Source organism: Stylophora pistillata, chromosome 2, assembly GCF_964205215.1.
Source record: "Stylophora pistillata chromosome 2, jaStyPist1.2, whole genome shotgun sequence".
Classification (NCBI taxonomy): Eukaryota; Metazoa; Cnidaria; class Anthozoa; order Scleractinia; family Pocilloporidae; genus Stylophora; species Stylophora pistillata.
Window position 1 is genome coordinate 10,980,216 of NC_142520.1, and position 19,362 is coordinate 10,999,577.

General features: G+C 39.6%; 1 protein-coding gene and 2 pseudogenes across 1 annotated transcript; all 3 read right to left on the minus strand.

Moving 5' to 3' along the window:
- LOC148737092 (uncharacterized) overlaps positions 1-19,362 on the minus strand; it is a 120,176-nt pseudogene that overhangs the window by 75,997 nt on the left and 24,817 nt on the right.
- Positions 1,899-3,426, minus strand: LOC148737095 (uncharacterized; annotated as a pseudogene).
- LOC148737096 (uncharacterized) lies at positions 5,341-12,835 on the minus strand. Its single transcript, XM_088747723.1, has 11 exons — positions 12,774-12,835; positions 12,655-12,659; positions 11,408-11,544; positions 10,622-11,114; positions 10,462-10,509; positions 9,862-10,041; positions 8,919-9,183; positions 7,422-7,597; positions 6,880-7,005; positions 6,064-6,236; positions 5,341-5,544 (listed from the first exon to the last, which is right to left on the minus strand). Exons 1-11 carry the CDS (start codon positions 12,833-12,835, stop codon positions 5,341-5,343), a joined length of 1,869 nt encoding a protein of 622 aa, XP_088603849.1.

Genomic DNA, 19,362 nt, shown 5'->3' on the forward strand with positions numbered 1-19,362 from the left:
ATTTAATGTGCATGTATTTAGCGATCTTGAATGTGGACGATTTTTGTTGGTGAATGAAAATATAAATCGTGAATGTGAATCAATATGTTGGTGAATGTGAATGTATACAACGTTCCTGAATTTTGCACCATTTCGCCAACCATAACCAACCGGCTGCTTAAACCCGAGCCACATTCCTTTCCCTGGTTTTAGGCAATCACGTTTTCGCACCTATAATTCTGAATAAGTCCCGCCAAGACTACTCGTCCAATCAAAACTTGTATTCTATCAGCGGCTCATTGAGCAAAGAAAATGGCAACTCTCAATGAAGCTTTTGTTTCGACCGCTTCCAAATTCCAAATTCCTAGTTTAAATGATCCCCAGAAGCTGGTATTGAGAAAATTCTTTTGCAAAAAAAAAAAAAAAAAAAGAGGTGTGCGATCACATCAACAATCATGCTGGGCATATCGTTGTTATTGTTTCTCTGCTCGTAAGTCTTATGGAGGATCAGGTCAGTTACCTGCAAAGTAATGGAGTCAGCGCGGTAAAAGTTAGTTCCCAAGCAGAGATTGACCGCCCTAGTATTGAGTATGGAAAATATTCGTTACTTTTCGGCTCACCAGAAGCGTCGCTCAAGAATGATCGTTGGCGATCGATGCTAGGAAATGATGTATACCGTGCGAGGTTATGTGCTGTGGCTATCGATGAAGCACATGTTATAAGACAGTGGTAAGTCAAGAACCAATTCCTTACTTCTCTTAACGTGCCATTTTAGCTTCGCCTTATGTTATTTAAGTTTATATATTTTCCTTTTGCAATTAAGTCGAGGGGTTAACAATAGGAATGTTTTCTCACTTTCTCAAGGGTATTTCCAAAGCAGATGTGATAGACGTAAGCTTAATTTATAAAGGCGTTATCGTGTTCACAATCCTGTCGAAGAGCTCTTGTTCATCGACATTATTGTCCTCGTCCGTTTGCAGCAGTCTCTTTGCCCTGGGTTTTTCTCTTGTCAAATTAACTTTTACTGAAGATGTAAAGTCTATCCTTTGTGAGTGAAATCGAGGAACAAATGAAGCATCTTGAACTACTTTCTAGCAATTTCTTCGTAGTTACATCCATGGGAAATTTTTGAGATGACTAGCAACTCTAGAAAGCGCCGAAGAATTTACGCGGGGTACTTACGTCATTGAAATTTGATTGGTTTTATCGTGAAACCAAAGATGACGTGTTATTTTCACGTGCAGTCACCGTGAAATCTAAACAAAGGGAGAGGAATGTGGTTCGGGTTTAAGTAGCCGGTTGGTGGGGGAGGGAGCGTTGCGTGACGAGCCCAAACAACGGCTTCGAAGGAGACTAGTGAGTGAGAGGACACGTTTTGCATCATGCACGAGTGCATTTAAAAGTGCCTGGTTGGTCATTAGTCTGAAAAGAACTTCTGACCAAAAAATTGCCTATGTTTTTGTCGCGTTTGAATGAAATGAGCGGAGGCTGCGAAAAGATAGTGCTTGTCTCTGGATCGTTTTGAAGTAATTTAAAGTTTTTAAGAATGATGGATTTAACCATAGTTAGTAGAGGGGGACAAAAAAAACATATGAAATATGCTCCAGCGTGTTACACTTGTGAAAATAACATTATTTTGCATGTTAAAAAAACATAACCATAGATTCTTAAAAATACTAGTCAATATACGAGATATAGTGTTACAGCTGTAGCTGTAAGACTTAAAGTTAAAAATTGTAAACATCAAAACTGGAACATGTTGTATAAGAGTTTGTTTGTAGAAAGAACTATGAAATTAAACTGTATTTCGAACTGTTAAATTATTTGGAAAACTAGAATTTGCAATTACTAGAGTGAAAGTATTTAACCTGTGAAACAACAATTATTACCCTGTAAAATTGAAAAAAAAGACAAAAGAAAACAATGAAGTCAGCACTAATATGTATTAGTTCGATATGTCTTTCATAGGCTTAATGCTTACATTCTATTCCTATGATTACACTAATTCTGCCTGTCTTCTTGACTTGATCGCTCAAGTTCCTTTCTTAATGCTTTAGCTTTACCTTGCTTTTGCCTGATTTTAAACCTTTGAACAACATCTTTGGCATATGAAAACGAGCGTACCTTGACATATAAGCTAATTATGCAGTGTAAAATGTCCTTGCTTACAGAATTAGAAATTTGAAGTTCAGCATCAGATAAAATGACATTATAAGAAGCTGTTACTTGAAGATCTTTAACTGAAATCATTACAACATGTTCATAGTCAATTAATTGTGTAGCCTCTCTTGTACCTTCTCTGAAATGGAATTCAGTTCTCTTGAATATGGCTTCTGCTTGAGCTGTAGGACTCCACAATCCGCCTCGACTCAAGCAGTTAATCAATACTTGTGATTTCTCTTCCCTGTCCTGTAGTCTACAGGCAGTAAGAATTGAAATGGCTTGCTGACTTTCGTTTGTTGTTTTGTGCTTTGAAGTTCTATGTTTTTTATGCAAGCTTTGCAAAACATATCCTCCTAAATATTGCATGGCAGCTAGTTCATTCTCAGACAAGGAAACAGTTGTGACAACATCTTTAGCAGAATTCTTTTTCAATTCTTCTTTGGCATGGCCCGGAAGAGTGTCTGCTAGCTTAGTGGCGAAGAGTGTTCCTGCTCTCTGGGGAGGTCCTTTGAAGTATTTCAAAGAGTTGAGCACAATTTCCCCATAAAACTTGGCATATAAAGCTTCAGAATTTCCTTTGGAAATAAAGGAATCATATAGGTTTTGGACTGTTCTAAATTCCGAAGTAGTTTTTTCAAATTCAAGACAATAATCTTTGACTTCGTCTTTCAAGGACTTGTGGAAAACTTCACGTTGTACGATATTCTGTGTCGTGTGTCTCACAAGCTGGGAAAACACGTCATATTTTAACGCTGTCTCCTTATTCTTTTTCGTCTTAATAGCTTGGTCCTGTTCTTTGTGTTTCGCAGCTATGTGTCTACTTAAGCCTTGCTTGCTTTTACAAATCTTCGTGCAAAACTGACATGTAACTCCTTCCTTTTGAACCCACAAGGGAACAACAGATACATACCTCAGCATTGCTATAAAAGCTTTCTTGCTTTGAAAATTACATTATCAACTATCACTGACAATATTAGGACAGAAAAAGCAAAAGCAATTAATAAAACTCTTTGAGTAAAACGTTAGCTTGCGTATAAGAATATAAGCTTGCGTGAAGAATCGCCTACAAATCATAATAATTCCGCGAAATAAGCGCATATTTATACACTCGCCTCCTCAAAAACAGCTTCTAAATAGTCCTCGAAGTATTCATCTTCGTGTAAAGCTTCAATATAGCATCAAGATCGTCTCCAAACAGAAAATCAGTACTAGAAGTCCCTACCGACGCCATGTTTGTTTAGTGTCGTGTGCAGGGTCACGGTCACGTGACGGTACTTTCAACATAGAAACACGAACAATAGGCTCACATTTAGAAGTTCGCCGGCTTTCCTAACCAGTACCCCTCTACACTATGATTAAACTGAGTAGTTGTGAGGGTGAAACGTGAGAGTGAATGGAATGCGGTCGGAATCTTCCTTTTGTGACGTTTGTAGCGCTGAATGTCGATCGATAAGTTTGGCGCGGTGGTAACCCGCTTGAACAGCAGAATCAGGATAACCATATTTATCGAAAAAGTCGGGCACATTGACTCTCACTTGTGGTGGAAATCAGAGTCATCACTAGTAAATAACTTGGGAATTTGAATTCATTCAGATTGTAACTACATTCTAAATATAAACGAATAACTAAATCATACCGGCGGAACTCACTAACTTACTAAATATTTCATAACACAATCGACACGGCAACTAAACTAGCGTTCACCATACGGAAAACAAAAGTTAAATTAACGGAAAACGTGGCAATTTACTAACGTTTACCCGCGTTTTGCGTACGGAAATTCCGACATTTTCTGTGCGTTTTCGCATCGGTGAATCCCAGTATTCGTTCCATTATTCTCTCAATTGATCGACGAGCCTACGCGTCAAGATGCTATCCTAGACCTTGTGATATCTAATCGTCCAGAATCACTTAAAAACATCCAAATTTTGGACGGAATTGGCTCTTCAGACCACAATGTTGTCTCTCTCAAGTTGACATGCAAAGTCCTTTACATTTTAGTTTTATTTTTATTGCATATTGCTTTTATTCTGGGGGCTGCCGTCAATGAGAATTTAGTTCCTCTCTGGCTTGACCCTTTTTGCCTTTTTGCATCTTGATGTTATTTCTATTGTTACCTGTCTGTATTATTATTATTATTATTATCTTATTATTTAGGCAAATGAAGTTATTATAAATAAATAAATATATATTCGGTAGTTTCCCTTCGCGGTAAATGCAGGCAAGTAAACAATTCATTTTCCGGCATTAACCGCTCGGTTAACGCAGTACCGCAAACAGCGTGTTTTCCTTTTGTTCATTGACATTTTCCGAGTGAACAACAACGTATTCGCCAGAGTTAATAGCTGAAAACACGCATTTTCTTGGAAGGTTAATGTATGTAAATACGGGAAAGCATAATGTTTTCCAAAGTTTGCAGTTCGTATAATGCATAGAAAATGCTATGTTTTCTTTTGTTCGCAACCGTTTTTCGCCAGGTGAATGAAATGTTCACAAGAATTATCCTGTCGAAAGCATGCATTTTCCAACGCTTTTCCGCGATAGCGAACTCGACGAAATTCGTGGAAACGCATTTTCCGGCGTTTTACCTTTCATTGTTGTTCGGTTAATCTATGGAAAATAACATGTATTCTGCCATTTACAGCCGTTTTGCGCATTCGAACGCTATGTTCACTGGAATTAACCAGCCGAAAGCATGCATTTTCTGCAAAGGTGAATTCGTGCAAGGGATTTATTTTCCCGCTTTTACCGCCGCTCGGTTAATCGCTGTTCGTCAAATTTCACTTCTTGGACTCAACTCTACTGCTCAGCTGGTTCTCAAAGCATTTTGTCCTATTTCCCTCTCCCAGACAGGATAAGCACTCTTTAATAATTCTTATCAATTTTATTAATGCACAATGATGTTGTTAGGTTAGAATGGAGTGAGGAGTCCATGCCACTGCCTTGTTGCTGTCATTTCCTGTCCAATTTGCTGATCACCAAATAATGTCGTGGTATGAGCGTTGTGTGGTGTGTAGGATATCGCTGAATCTATCTTACTCATCAAAGTGAAGTTAAGGGTCCCCTGCTTTTTAACGACTTTGAGGCGAATAATTATTTTAGCCTAATGCACAGTCACTGTAGGCGTTTTTTCCTTCCCCTCCTTCTTAACTGAGTTTACTCTCGCTTAAGCTATCCTATCAGCGAAACGAACGATTACTAATCAGCAAGTCGTTTTGTGGAACAGAAATTGTCTACAGTATAAGAGTTCTTACCATTTCGAAGTGAACATCTGTACAGCTCCACTCTAAGACAGGGCTTACCGTACCACTGAACTGGGTTGATTCGAACAAATCGAGCAGTCACAGAGGGTTCTATTGTATTGGGCTTTACAAGCAATGGGTGAGAGGACCCACTGAACACCTGAAATGTGATCAAATGAAAGAATAGAACAGCGTGCGATTCTGTTATTTTTCATTTCTATGATGGGGAAGCCTTTCCAGTTACATTTTTATCTATTAAAAAAAAGTTTGCAAAGCAACATTTCGACATAATTCATTTCATTTCAGCTGCAAAAGATCGTGTTATAATTTGAACAGCATCTCGCCTAAAGAAGGGTTTATTTATAAAGTATTTCTCTCGGCGAACATCAAAGTAGTAGCGTGGCACAGTTCTGATATATAGCAAACAAGACCAATCATGGTTTCGTCATGGCTAGCGTTCTCTTGCATTTCGTGAAGTCTTCTTGTTTCTACTTGGAGCTTTAACTGTCAAATGATGACATCGAGGTTCCCTCCGATTGCCTGTTTTGGTTTTGGGTTCTCGAAACGCGACTGAAAACTGCTCCATTTGAACAGAAACAAAAAACGGCAAAGGTTTGAAGCGAGGCGTTAAATACAGACACTGATCACAGAATAGTTAAGACTACATCATTCCTTCTACCTTAGTTCCCAGTCCGTTTTCGGTGTAGTTAAACCACGTGCTACCATCCATGCTGAAACTCAGAGTAAATTTGCGCACGAGCCAATATTTAGTCTCCTGACCTTGAATGGCCACGCCCTTTATTTCATCAGCGTAACCCAAGTCTACTTGAAAATATGGTTCGGCATTATCGCTGAAAGATAAGGGAGTTTGCATGTTGTTGATTACACGCATTTTTTTCCATAAGGAAAGCAGTCAGGGCATACAGGAGTTTGAACGATCTTTTAGAATATTTTTGTGTGTTATGTGCATGGATTGAGAGACGAAATGAAAGTCTGCATTGGCTTAGTGAAGATGGTTGCAAGATCGACATAAGTTAACAAAAAAGTAGTACCTGAGTACAAGGTAGTAGGGAATTTTTCGTCGAGCGTTCAACTTGGTATATACAAAGTATCTCATGAATGACTGAGATATCGAGTTAAACACAAGAAGAGAAATCCTATATCTATGAGTAACCAGGTATGATTTTTTTATTTTTTTTCGTATTAAAACCAAATGCTACAATCCGAGAAATTTTCGATAATCGACTTTGGATTGAAAATTGTAAACGGTGTGCCATTCATTCGTCAACCTGACAAAGTGGCGCGAAGGGTGAGTGACGTGTTAGCAGTTGACTGGCGATATGAAACACACGTGAAAAATGCCGTCATTCTACCCTTGCGTTGTGTCGGCTTTCTCAGGGCTGGAAATCCTTTTATAATACCGAAGTTTTTCAGTATACAGTATTTGCATTTCCATGCCTTTCGGAAGAGAGAGCTTTAATCATATCCATTTGGACACCAATGCAAGCACTTGTTCTGTTTCGAAGCCTTTCGTAGGATGCCGTATAACTCTCGCCTAATGCAGAGCTTCTGTAAAGTTGAGAGTCACTCAGTAAACCGGTCTGTAAACCATAACTGCAGTCTGAAGGTTCAAGACAAAACTAAGACATGAATGATAAAGTGAATTCTTATTAACCTTGAATAGCGCCGAGCTTTTCCCATCTCTCGCAGCGTTGAAGAGAAAAAATAGTCAATGAAGGGAAAAAGTCGGCAACTTGAACAATCCGTCGCTGTAACGAAGCGCTAGAGCTCGACTGCAAGCAGCAGAGACTCTTTACGGCTGCCAATTTAGTTTTACTGTCTTAACTCTGTTGAAAACCAAATTATCTTGCAATCAGAGTGAAAACCGACAAGTAATATTTTTTGATAGCGCTAATTTGCACACTGCAAAAAAACCCTTTCAATATTGGTGTATAAAAATTTCATAGAGGAAAGATCCGAAACCTTCTATAACAAGAAATTAAAAGATGATGCAAGAAAAAATAAACACATTTTTACCTGGATTTGGAAATGTGTAAACTCGTTTAAAAGCGTCAGATCCCTCGACACATTTCCTGCCTAATGCTACCACGTCTCCATTCACTGGAATATTACCACTGACAGACTGCAGGCACAATCCACCAGGGCTGTACTTCATTGCCTTCCCATAAGCCATTCCACTGGTCTTTTGAAATCTAATTCAAAATTAAAACTTAAATGATACTATTTTCTCTCGGCTCTGCGAAAACTGTTGTTAAAGCTTGCCAGTAGTTTAGTGAAATGGAATTAGTGTTACATATTACTAAGAGCGACTTCCAGAGGGTGACACGACGATAACAAAAAGGAAATTTTCCACCCTTTCTGTTCGGTTGGGTGTATTTTATTATAAGCTGTTTGCTGGATAATGCATTGCGATTTTTAGAAGAAACACACAAGCCTCTCCCTGGGGAGCAGTGTCAAGAAATTCTTGACCATTAAGGAGAAAAAGTCTCAATAAAATACATGGTTGAGAAGAGGAAAAAAAAATCACATCTGGTTGGCTTTTGACAGTGCACTGAAAACGCTGCTTACTGATGGTGGAATATGACCATATCTGATAAGGGTGGTAAGTTTCTGAAGAAACTGTGGTGCTGCGTCAGTGGGAGTAACACAGTAATTTTTATCAACTGAGTCGGATAATATAAATTAGCTATCGTCAAGAGTTTCGCTCTCACGAAGGGCTAACGCTCGAAGTGTTAGCTTTTAAACTCTTCACGGTGGCCAACTTACATTATCAACTTAGATGTTAAAACATAAATTACCTTCTTACCCCCAACGACGCGCGCAGCACCACAGTTTTTAATCAGAAACTTGCCCCCTTTATCGATATCTGATGAGGTTTTTGTTTTCCTGCTTTTTAGTTAAATATAATTATGCATCAGTTTTTCAAACTTTAATTAAACCCTTGGATCCCTAAGAGTGAAAATCTTATTTTTCCTTACAATATCACCCCTGAATCACTCAGTAAGTTCACGAAAATAAAGGAAATGATCACCAACCAGAGGCTCGGATTGCTAAACTAACTCTCCTTGCCAGCACCTTAGAAAATGTATAGAGAACAGTATGGAGAATACGTATGATGCACGATCCTCGCAGTAGAGAGCGCTATTTATGCAATAGCGAAAATCAGACCTGAAAAAAATCAGGCCTGCACGAGATTCGAACCACTGACCTCTGCGATACTAATGTAGCGCTCTACCAAATGAGCTAACAAGCCAACTGGGAGCGGGCCGTTCGGTTGATTCGTAATAAACCCGTGATGATAAATCAGATACAGTGAATATATGAAATTCAGGTCTTATTTTCGCTATTGCATAAATAGCGCTCTCTTCTGCGAGGATCGTGCATCATACGTATCTATAACCGCAGTTCAAAATATATGAACTTTCATATATTCATTGTACCAGTATGGAGAATATGCATACTGATGTTAGGTTGTAGAAGTTGAAGAGAAATTATGTGAGCGTCAATCTTCACCTGTGTGTTTTATCATCGCAAGCACTAAACGACAACCCGACAGGGGTCCCTTCAGTTGGTAGGCTGTCATTAATCATTGGCTTGACGCACATTTCAGAGCATGCGTACTGAAGGGAGCCATCCTTGAGTAGAAGAAACCATGACGAGTCACTTATACAGTCTGTGTCAAATACTAGAATTTCTGATTCATTGACTACACAAGAGTGGGATTTGGGGCTGATACATAGTCCATTCGGGCTTCTTAGTGGACTGTGCTTTGGAAAACCTAAACAAAAGGAAAAAAAATATTTTCATCCATCTATTCGTCTATCCGACTAGCCTACCGCACATCGATTCCAGCCCTCCACCCCTCCACCCCTCCACCCCTCCTCCAACCTCCCATTATCCGGTCTGTGTATCGTCTGTCTGTCTTTGAGTCTATCTAAATCTATATGCCTTTTGTCACAGTTGCTGGGATCTGATTGGCTTAACTATTGGATATCTACTCCTTTAGTAGATGGGATTCAAATAAACAGCCCGATTAATGTGCTGTTACAAAACGAAAAAAAGAGAGAAAAAAAAAAAAAAAAAAAACAAGACTAATGCTGTTCAGTTTTGCTCGATTACGATTGATCATTCGTTCTCGATTTATATGCTCAAAATTTTAATTCGGGTGCCTTCCTCGTCAACTATCACATTAAATGCAAATTTCGAGCTCTTGGTATAATTTACCGAAAACCGTCACTCAGTTACGAAGCTGAACAAAATTAACTGCTTCAAGTTGCCTTTAAGTGATAACCAGGCAACGTGAGTTGTGGATGCCAGTTCAGGAGAGTCATGGGCTCTTTCATCTGCGTCACACAGAACTAGTGACAGACTGCATGCAAAGGATATGTACCCAGCGAGGGTAATTTTGATTCACGCAGAGAAAACTCGCTACTAAGACAGTGAATAATAAGCCTACCACCGCAAGGGGGCCATGGCTTGCACAAGAGAGTTTCACGCGAGGGTCCCAGCTCTGAGTAGTCTTTTCCACCGTTCGCAGGTCGTGGATTGTTGCAGTATCTCGCTCTGACTTTGTAACCGGTTGAACAGGTCTTGCTACAAACGCTCCACGCTGACCAAGAGCTGTAACCACCGTTGACTCAAGTAGTCATGATATTATCCATAGGTATTGGGTCAGAAAATAGAGAACTTTTAATAACTTACATCTGAAATAGACCGGTCAGTATCTATCACTCGGGGGTGGGGAGACAGATGTTTTCTGGTTGTGTTATAATGACCCCCCTCCTCTCTCCTCCCTGTATTATTCTAATGATCTCCCATCGGTAGTCAATTTTCTCTAGTCCCCCCCCCCTTTATACTCTGTTGACGACTGACCCCCCTCAGCTTCTCTGAGAACCAGGTGATCCTCTAAGTCCTCCCACCCCCCCCCCCCCCATTCCTTCTTCAGGGCGCTAACACTTATACATGTGTGCAGTTTGAAGCAATTTACCTCTGCAGTGAATCTTCCGAAGAGAGCAAGACACTTAAACTGATACCCAAGTTCTTATCTTATCTTTACCTGGCAGTGGTGTCTCTATTGGGCAAATGAGGTCTGGTTCCTTGTAATCTGAGAAATATAAAATCAAAGCTTAGTTGGGCATATAAGTAAGATATAAACTGCGTCGCTACTTGGTATACCACATCCCTAGTGCACTAAAAAACTCAAACAATAAACCTGCCTTGTCTTAGCTCCTTCAGCCAATACCATTTTCTCCTGGGAAAGGCCATTTTGCCAGAAATCCATGGAGAAGGGAGAAAGGGCCATTTTTGTTGCGCCACAAAGGTCGCCCAGGGTATATGTCCCACAGACGAATCACTCGTTGTAAGCAATGCCAATCGATTTCGCCTTGGGAACCAAGGCATTCGGTTGCTTATGGCAAACTCTCCACTCGACCAGTCGTTAAATCGTTTCACCATCATAACGTCTGTTTGATTAGGAAAGTTTCCAGTGAAGGTGTAGTGATTCGGAGCTTGCCAAACTCCACCCCAGCATCCTGGCTGAATTGCATCGAGTCGATACAGAAACGGGCTGTTATTGGTCGAATCATGCTTGATGATGTCAGCTTTTCCTAAAATGGAAAAGTCTGCCCATCTGAGCTTACCGGCCAGTGCGTACGCATTTCGCTGGAGGACTGTTCTTTCATTCCAACCCTTGTTGGTGAGTGCTTGTATCTGTGTATCGTACGGTTTTAGATTAAAAAATCGTTTTGCTTTTTATCTTTCAAATCCATTCAAATAGAGTGTATTAGAGCAGTTGAAAACGTGGAGAAATGAAAGGTAATTTCTCGTCCGACTCATCTACAATTGCAATTAACTTTGTGTCGTGTTCCCCTTAGTAAAACATTAAGTGATCAATTTGTGGGATCTGGTAAACCAGATCAACAAAAAAGTGACCCATAGCGGTGTAAGAATCAGAGCAGCCTTTCTGTTCAATCAAATGATACGGACTGGAATGGTAGATTTACCAATAAAGTCCATCCCCCGCCAAACCTTCTGGATTGATCACAAATTATTTTGGCTGGCTTTGTGCAGGGTCCATCCAAATGCAGCCGGTAAACTCCATCACGCTCAAAGCCATCCTCAAAATACTGCTTGCAGCTAACTGTAAATCAAAATCACAATTTTGAAATCTGAATTAAGATATCAAAGCTTTACATGAAAACTCAGTACAGTTACTTTTGTCGGAAATTTGATGATTGGATGCTTTTAAAAGAATAGAGAAAATTATCCAAGAACGGCTTTGAACAAGGGGATAAAGAAACCGGATTAAAATTTAATCCTGGCTGAGTGCATATGAGCCCTCAAACAACTGGGCCCAGGATGAAGAGAGGAATCGTAAAAGTAGGGAGTCTAGCCCCAACAGCACGCCACAGAGTTCCAAACAGAGCCATTCTTTGCGGATTCCAACCCACTCCCGTTGAAGCTGACATATATGTATATATATTCTTAAACAAGGTTTTTTTCCTATTTTTTTTTCAAAATGATCACCGCATAGTAATGTTCACACTAACGAAGAACGAGTTCATTCTTGTAAAGAGAAAAAGGGGAAATGAAATATGCTTCGGGCTCGTTTTTTTATTTACCAGCCTTTCTTATTTCTGCAACACCTCTTTGACTTATTCTCCTTTTCTTCGGCTGGCGCAATCACGATGTGAGTAGCATGTCAGTCATGATAGATGCACGAAAGTAAGCTACCACAATTTGGTGGCTATAACACAGTGGTTGGATGTCAAGGGGCAAGGCATACGCGAGGGGATCAATTCTGGCCGGCTGAGCGCCAATTTCCCTACCCGCTGTGTCGCAAAATAAACGAAAGAAATTGAAACGTCTGCAGAGATCTTTAATAAGATAAAACGTAGGGAGAGGGAGATATCGACTTTTGTGGCTGTTTGTAACTCTTGTGAGACAACCTAGTTCTACATACATGTTATCACTGAAAACCTTCGCACATGCGCAGACGTCTGACGGCTTTGTTGGTAGCTATAGCTTGTCTAGTTTTTTTTCTTCTTTACGAATGGGCGAAGACGAAAACCCTCCAGATGACATATTGAATTCAAGCAATTGAATTCATGAACATCTCGTCTGTCACTATGAAAAACCGTAATTCTGAAAAAATTTGCCGCCTGTTTACTAATTTCGTAAACGTTTACTATTGACATCTAAAGCAGGTTTTGCAATTGATAATTTTCGGTTCACAGCCTCCTTTGTGTACCTGACCTGAAATATCATCACAATTAACCACAATATATTCTAAAAGACGAAATTATTTCCTGATTAGGTATAAGAGTGTTTAGGGAAAAAAAAAACAAACAAACAAACATTTTGACTTACCTGTTCTCGCCAAAATTGCGAGGATCCCAAACAATTAAAACAGGTAAAAAAACTCGTGACATACCGTACGCCTTACGACAAGTTGTTTCCAGTGTTTCGATGTAACGACGTGTTATCATAAAAAGAAAGGTAATGGAGAGTAAAGTAAGAAATGCTGAGGCAGTTTCAGCCAAAATTTGTGAGTAAGAAGTGATTGACTAAAAAATAGTAGAACTCAATTCACCCCTTTACGATATCATTGCAAGAAATGACTTTTTTGCGATTCACTACCCAAGTCCATGACATTGACGTGAAAATGACATAAACTTGACATTTCTTATATCGTGTCACTGGCTACCATAATTTGTTACTGAGAAAAGAAGAGAACTCTTCAAAGAAATTTGAAAATTGTTTCTTAACTGCTTAACTTCCGAAGACTAGCAGAGGGTCTGGATGGGGTTAACTGACCACTGACAAATGGCCAAATTTTTAACTGACAACTGACAAATCGCTGAAAAACTAACTGACAACTGACATTTGTGGTGGGCTTTTACTGACAACTGACAAAAGCCCGGATCGCCCTTGGTATCCTAAAAACTGGATGTAAGATAAGGACAGTTGATTTATTCTGTTCAAAGAAAGTACATTTTCCATTACATATCAGTAGGAGTACGCCAGAGTGTCCTATTTCATTAATAATTACCGCATGTGCCATCCACATGAAGGTCATGTGTCACATATCAGTTATATGGTCTTTGATACCCAACTCGATCGTCAACTTACGCGATGGCCGTGAATGCTGGTATTTTAAGAGCTGTTGTAAGCTTTTACTGAATTGAGTCGGAAACGACATTGGAGCGTCACAGAAGCCGCATTCCTATCAAAGATGTTAAAACCGCACTGGCGCTGATAAAGCACCCTACTTCGTTTCTTGGTCTAAAGGACTTGTCTAGTAAATATGGCCTCGGAGATTTTGATGTAAATCTTTATCACATGGCTCCGAAATCAGGCGGCAAAAGCGATATAATTTTGCGCTAACTACGGACGAGCAATGGAATTTGGAGCTTCCTACCATGCTGGCTGGAACTGGAAGCGAATTAAACAGTATGTATTGGAGTGGTTTGGTATTGGTAGATTTATATCAGTTAATAGCCTACTCTTTATCATAAAACGCCCATTAGATGTCGACTTATAAGCGCCGTCAGAATTTTCTCATTCTTGAATTCATGTAAATTATGCTTTATGTAGATTATAATGACATAGCTAAAGTGACTGTGAAAAATTTAATAATATAAATAATAAAAATAATGATATTTATATAGCGCCTATCCAATGATAGATCTAGGCGCTTAACAAATTGAGAGGAAATTCAAAATTAAAGTTAATTAAAGTAAATAAACTTAAAACTGAAGTAAAAGTATGTAAAGTCTATTCAGTCCTAATGGCTAAAGAAAAATCTTATGTGTCTCATAAAACTCAAGTCTCACTTAAACTTCTCGAAGAAGGAATGCACCGCCTGCACAACAGCACAGCTTCAATTGACAACGATTATCTCCAAGATATTGCATTGAGGACATTACCCACAACAGTTATGGAGAATCTACAAGCATTTTCACATTTTAAGCATAAGACCTTCACCTCATTACAGTATTCCCAAGACTTTGGATTAATTACCAAGGAGTCGTTGAAGAGAGTAACGAAATGAGCAGCCAAGTATTCATGAAAGATCCTACTATCTTGACCCTCAGACCAGCCCGGAGTTTGCAAATGTAAACTTTATGCGACCTCTACCTTCAGTAGAGATCGACCCCGAGATTGAAAGTGCTATGAAAGAATTTGTGGAGAAATATCGTCCTTTGAGGCAAAGGACAGTTCGGGAGGAAGCTACCAAGGGCAGGGCAAGGGCTTTATCACCGGCCGTTTACACGGAGCAACAAGATTCCACCAAAGTGGACTTGTTGGCGGGAATAGGTAACGATTTCAACTCGGGAGATCAGTCAGTACGGTTCAGCAGCGACAAAGGAGCTGTTCAAGCTACTTCGAAAGGTGGGAATGTAACAGATATCACATTTGTTGACGACTGTATCGTCGAAGTGTCAGCTGCCGACGGTGCGAACACATGCAGACGAATATGACATGGGCTCAGAAAACGACCGTTTCTGACCAAGAGGATGAAGATATTACCCCAATTACGGTTTCTAGATCTGGGCGGCCAGTTCGCCCCCATTTTCGCCTGGGTTTCTTAGTTACGCTTTCTCTAATAACCTAGTTGAAAAATACACAAAAGAACGTTCCTTTCCAATCATTTCATCGGAGCGAACCGCAACCGAAGCTTTGTAAAACAAAACATAAATCCAATATATTATGCTAGAGGACTCTTCACAAGTTTTGTTTTCTTTCTGATGATTGCACGGGAAAACGGAAGTTTGTTTTCAGAAGAGTCGTAACAGACTTAAACAATGACTGAAAGTCATTTGAAAGATGTTATTTCATTTCAGTACTAAGAAAAAGCATTCTTTATTGTATCAGTTTTCGACTAAATTTTCGAGTGTACGCTATATATATGTGCTTTTCAGCTAAAATTATAGGGTCGGAAAGTAATAATTAACTTACCAAGTTAATCATTAACAGTCATTTAACTGACAACTGACAAATGGCGGAAAATTTAACTGACAACCGGATAAACGGCCGAAATTTTAACTGACAGCCGGACATTCGTACCCACCCTCCCTCCCCATCCAGACCCTCCTAGCAGTGTGGCGGTCAGGACGTCGCGGTCAATATAATCGATAGCCTTATATTACATTATGAGACAAATGATTAAACGTTCATTTATCAACAAATCCACGATGAAGAACAACATTTCCTCTGACATGGTTTTAGTTTATACAATATTTTTATATGGCAAGGTAGTCCAGAGGAAAATCTCTGACCGTCGGGATGCTGCTATACAGACTGTTTCCACTTAAATGGTCATAAGCTCCGTATTTTTGTTCGCGAAAACCGGCAGACTCAAAATATAAACATACACAGAACATAAAAAAAGTTTGGTAACCTCGCTTGCTTGAGTCGTGCTGGGGAATATTGGCCCAAGGTCGCTTCGCTCGGCCCGTACTGCCACGACCTCGGACCTCGGACCTCGGGCGAACAATAATTGTGGTTCTATAATTCTATGATATTGAAAAAACGACTTCTTAGTACTTTTACAATTTTGTTTTACAAAAACACCGATTTTTTTCTATGTTCTTTAAACCCAATTAGTCCCGAGGCTTCAAAAATTTACACAACTAGTAGAACTTTTTCCTAAGTTCTAGAATCTATGATCAGGTGTTCTAACGACACACTCGAAATCTACAAACGTGTACGCCTTAGCAGGTCAAGTTGTACAGAAGTAGAGCATTCTACTCTTTTGTTGTCCACATCAATTATTCTAGTATATATTTCAGTTTACCCAAAGGACGGCCGATGTTATTTCTGAGGCTTGCTTCACTGCAAGGACCGGAGATCACCATGATGAGCTGAACCGCGATGTACCTCAGCGTGATCGCAGTCGCTCTGACATCGTCAGGATTTGTATGAATTTTAATAGTAATGTCACTTTGGATGCATTTTTAAGTTTAATTTCATCAAACCTGTTTTGTTCTTTTTTGTTTTTAAACACGAAACTACATATACTAGAAGAGTGTTAGTTGTGTTCAAGTTTTATTACCGGATGATTCGTTTACAGTCTAACTGAGCCTGCAATCCTTCAAAACTCTGATTTTCCATTTCGTTTTCTCCTTAAGGATTTTCGTCCTTCCACGAGTTATAAGCATTAGAGTTAACACTTATATTTTCATGGGCTTAGTTTTCCACCGGATAGTGTCTGTGTTACCATGACGTCATAATCTTTATCATATTACAGTATATGAAACGTGATTAGTTAACAGATCAGTCGAGTTAGTGAACACACGTGTTTGGATATCTTCTTGAGAACTAGAGCCGCAAATATTGGTAAGTATATTCATTTTATGATGTTTCGCTTTCCAGTATCCTGTTACGTTTCTAAAGCTAAATACATCGAATCAGTTAGCGTTTTGTGATCTTTTTTCAGTTGACTTTTTTCTATCCAAGGACATTAGAGAATGAAGTAAATGAGTGCGACAACGACCTTTTATCGAATACATATCCGATACAACCACAGTCTGTCTCGCACATGTCAAGTCATTTTCCTTGTCGATGTTGTCATCACAAATGTATGTTTTGATTCTATCAGTCCCCCGCTTTTCTCACAGTTATAACTTAGAGCGGTTGCTTCAAAACATAGGTAATCCCCTCCCCCTTCCCCCAGCCTCACCCCTCCCCCTCTCCCCGCCCTCCCCCCTCCCCGCCCTGCCCCCTCTCCCCACCCTCCCCTCTCTCCCCGCCCTTCCCCCCTCTCCCCGCTCTCCCCCCGCCCTCCCCCCGCCCTCCCTTCCTTTTCCAGCCCTCCCCCTCTCCCTTGCCCTCCCCTCTTTCCCCCGCCCTTCCCTCTCTCCCCGCCCTCCCTCTTTCCCCCGCCCTCCCCTCTTCCCCCCCACCCTCCCCCTCGCCTTACCCTCTTCTCCCCCGCCCTCCTGCATCGAATTAAATCTATCAGTTTGTCAAGGTTTCGTTTCTTTATTCGTCCCTTTGCTATTATTCTTTATTTTTTCGTGTTTTTAAATCGAAAACATCGCTTTATTAGCCCGCACATATGAGGAAATTTGAAATATTCTCATTACAATATCATGAAATTCACAAACAATACACTGGAGAACCTTTCTTTATTAATAGCTTTGCACTAAGTTTCCAGTATTTACTACGATGTAGCAACAGCTTTGAATGAAAGTTTACTTGGTAATATGACGTAATAACCTCGTATTTGTGTATTTAACAACATATTCTTTAATAATGAACGTAAGTGATGTCCCACCACAGATCGACATCGCTGCCATTTCATGAAACCCTTTGACACTTTCAAGATCTTTATGAGAAAATGTTTTTTTCCTAATGTTATTAGCTCACTGTAAGAGCCCGTGGTCTCTTCGTTAGTTAGTGTCTAAAAGAAATCAGAACTCAACGGAAAGGCCATAGGTCAACCAGACACCTTTTAGGCTGATGGCAACGATATCTTTCTGTGTATCACAAGCGGTACCTCTACGAAATACATAGCGTGGTTTTTTTTAGATTCAGAACAGACTGTCAAAGCATATGATATAGATTATTATTACAGAAACAAAGGGAATAGTAGTCCGTTCTTCAAATGATTAAGAAATACCTATAACTCATACATTAAACAGGACCATTTAATACAAAACAAGCAGTACCTTTTAACAACTGTCGTAAAATGAAATACCTGTAAATACTTCCTAATAATTCTGGTCCATACTTTACAATTTCACACGTAAATTTACAAAGTTGCAGTGGCGATTCATTTGATTTTGCTGTTGTTATACCAATTTGTTGTTATACCAGTCTAATTCCAGACTGTTAAAAAAAGGCATCTTTACTGCTTGACCTCAAATCTTCGCTGATCTCATTGAACATCGGTGAAAGAAGGTCAGTGAAGACTCTTATCGAAGGATTGATATGAACGAACAGGCAATACTCAAACCGAAGCTTCCAGAACATATAATCATCTGGAATTGTCTCCAAAATTTTAAGTTGCACAGTGTGATGATCGGTCTGTGCGACAGTGGGATCTTTCTACATGGTTAGGGTGAAAAGGTATAACAAGTGAGACTCGATTTCTGAAAAAAAATCTCCGTATTTGACTTTTGAACTATAGATAAGACCCTTTTTTTTCAAGGTTTAGAGCGCTATTCGAGTGAGTAACGTAGAAGAAAAACCAAAGAGATCACAATGGTCAACCAGAATTAAGAGAAACTATACCTTTAACACTTAATGAAAAAGTAAAAACAGCCGAGCTGCCTAAAGCGCGGGAAAACGCTGTTGACCAAGTCGTGATTGGTTTTAGTTTTGCAGTTTTGCATCTGATTGGTTGAGAGAGTGACACGAGTTTTCTGGACAGATCACAGAGCGAAGTAAAGCAAAGCTAATGCAATCCCGAAATACTTTCGACATTTAACTGACAATTTCTCTAAACATCATGGGGGCATACAGTCCCATACAGTAAGGAAACAAAACAAAAAAAGAACAACGTTCACCTTTTGATTTTTTATATCAGACCGATCTTGATTTCAATCCACATTAAAAAGTAACAACTGAGATTCAGTTTATGATCAAACGAAAAAAAAATAGCGCCCAATTTTTGATCAGACACAAATAAGAATCTGTTTGGCCGAGTAGGACTGATAGTGACAGTTATATCCCCTGGGAGATACTTAGTAATTGAACACTCTCTATATTATCATCATTGTCAAGTCGTACTTAAATGGAAAAGCCTTATTGGTTGGTTGTTGATCAAACATAAAAACTCTGGTCATAAAATACTTTTGAAAGATAATTTTCTAATTAAGATATGCATTTACTGATACAAAGTACCGATTAGATTGTTGGCTATTTGCACCACTTTCCCTTCGCCCTCGCCTCCCACATCGTCGACCCCAATGAATAAATGACCGAAAGAAATAATGACTGAAAGTAAACC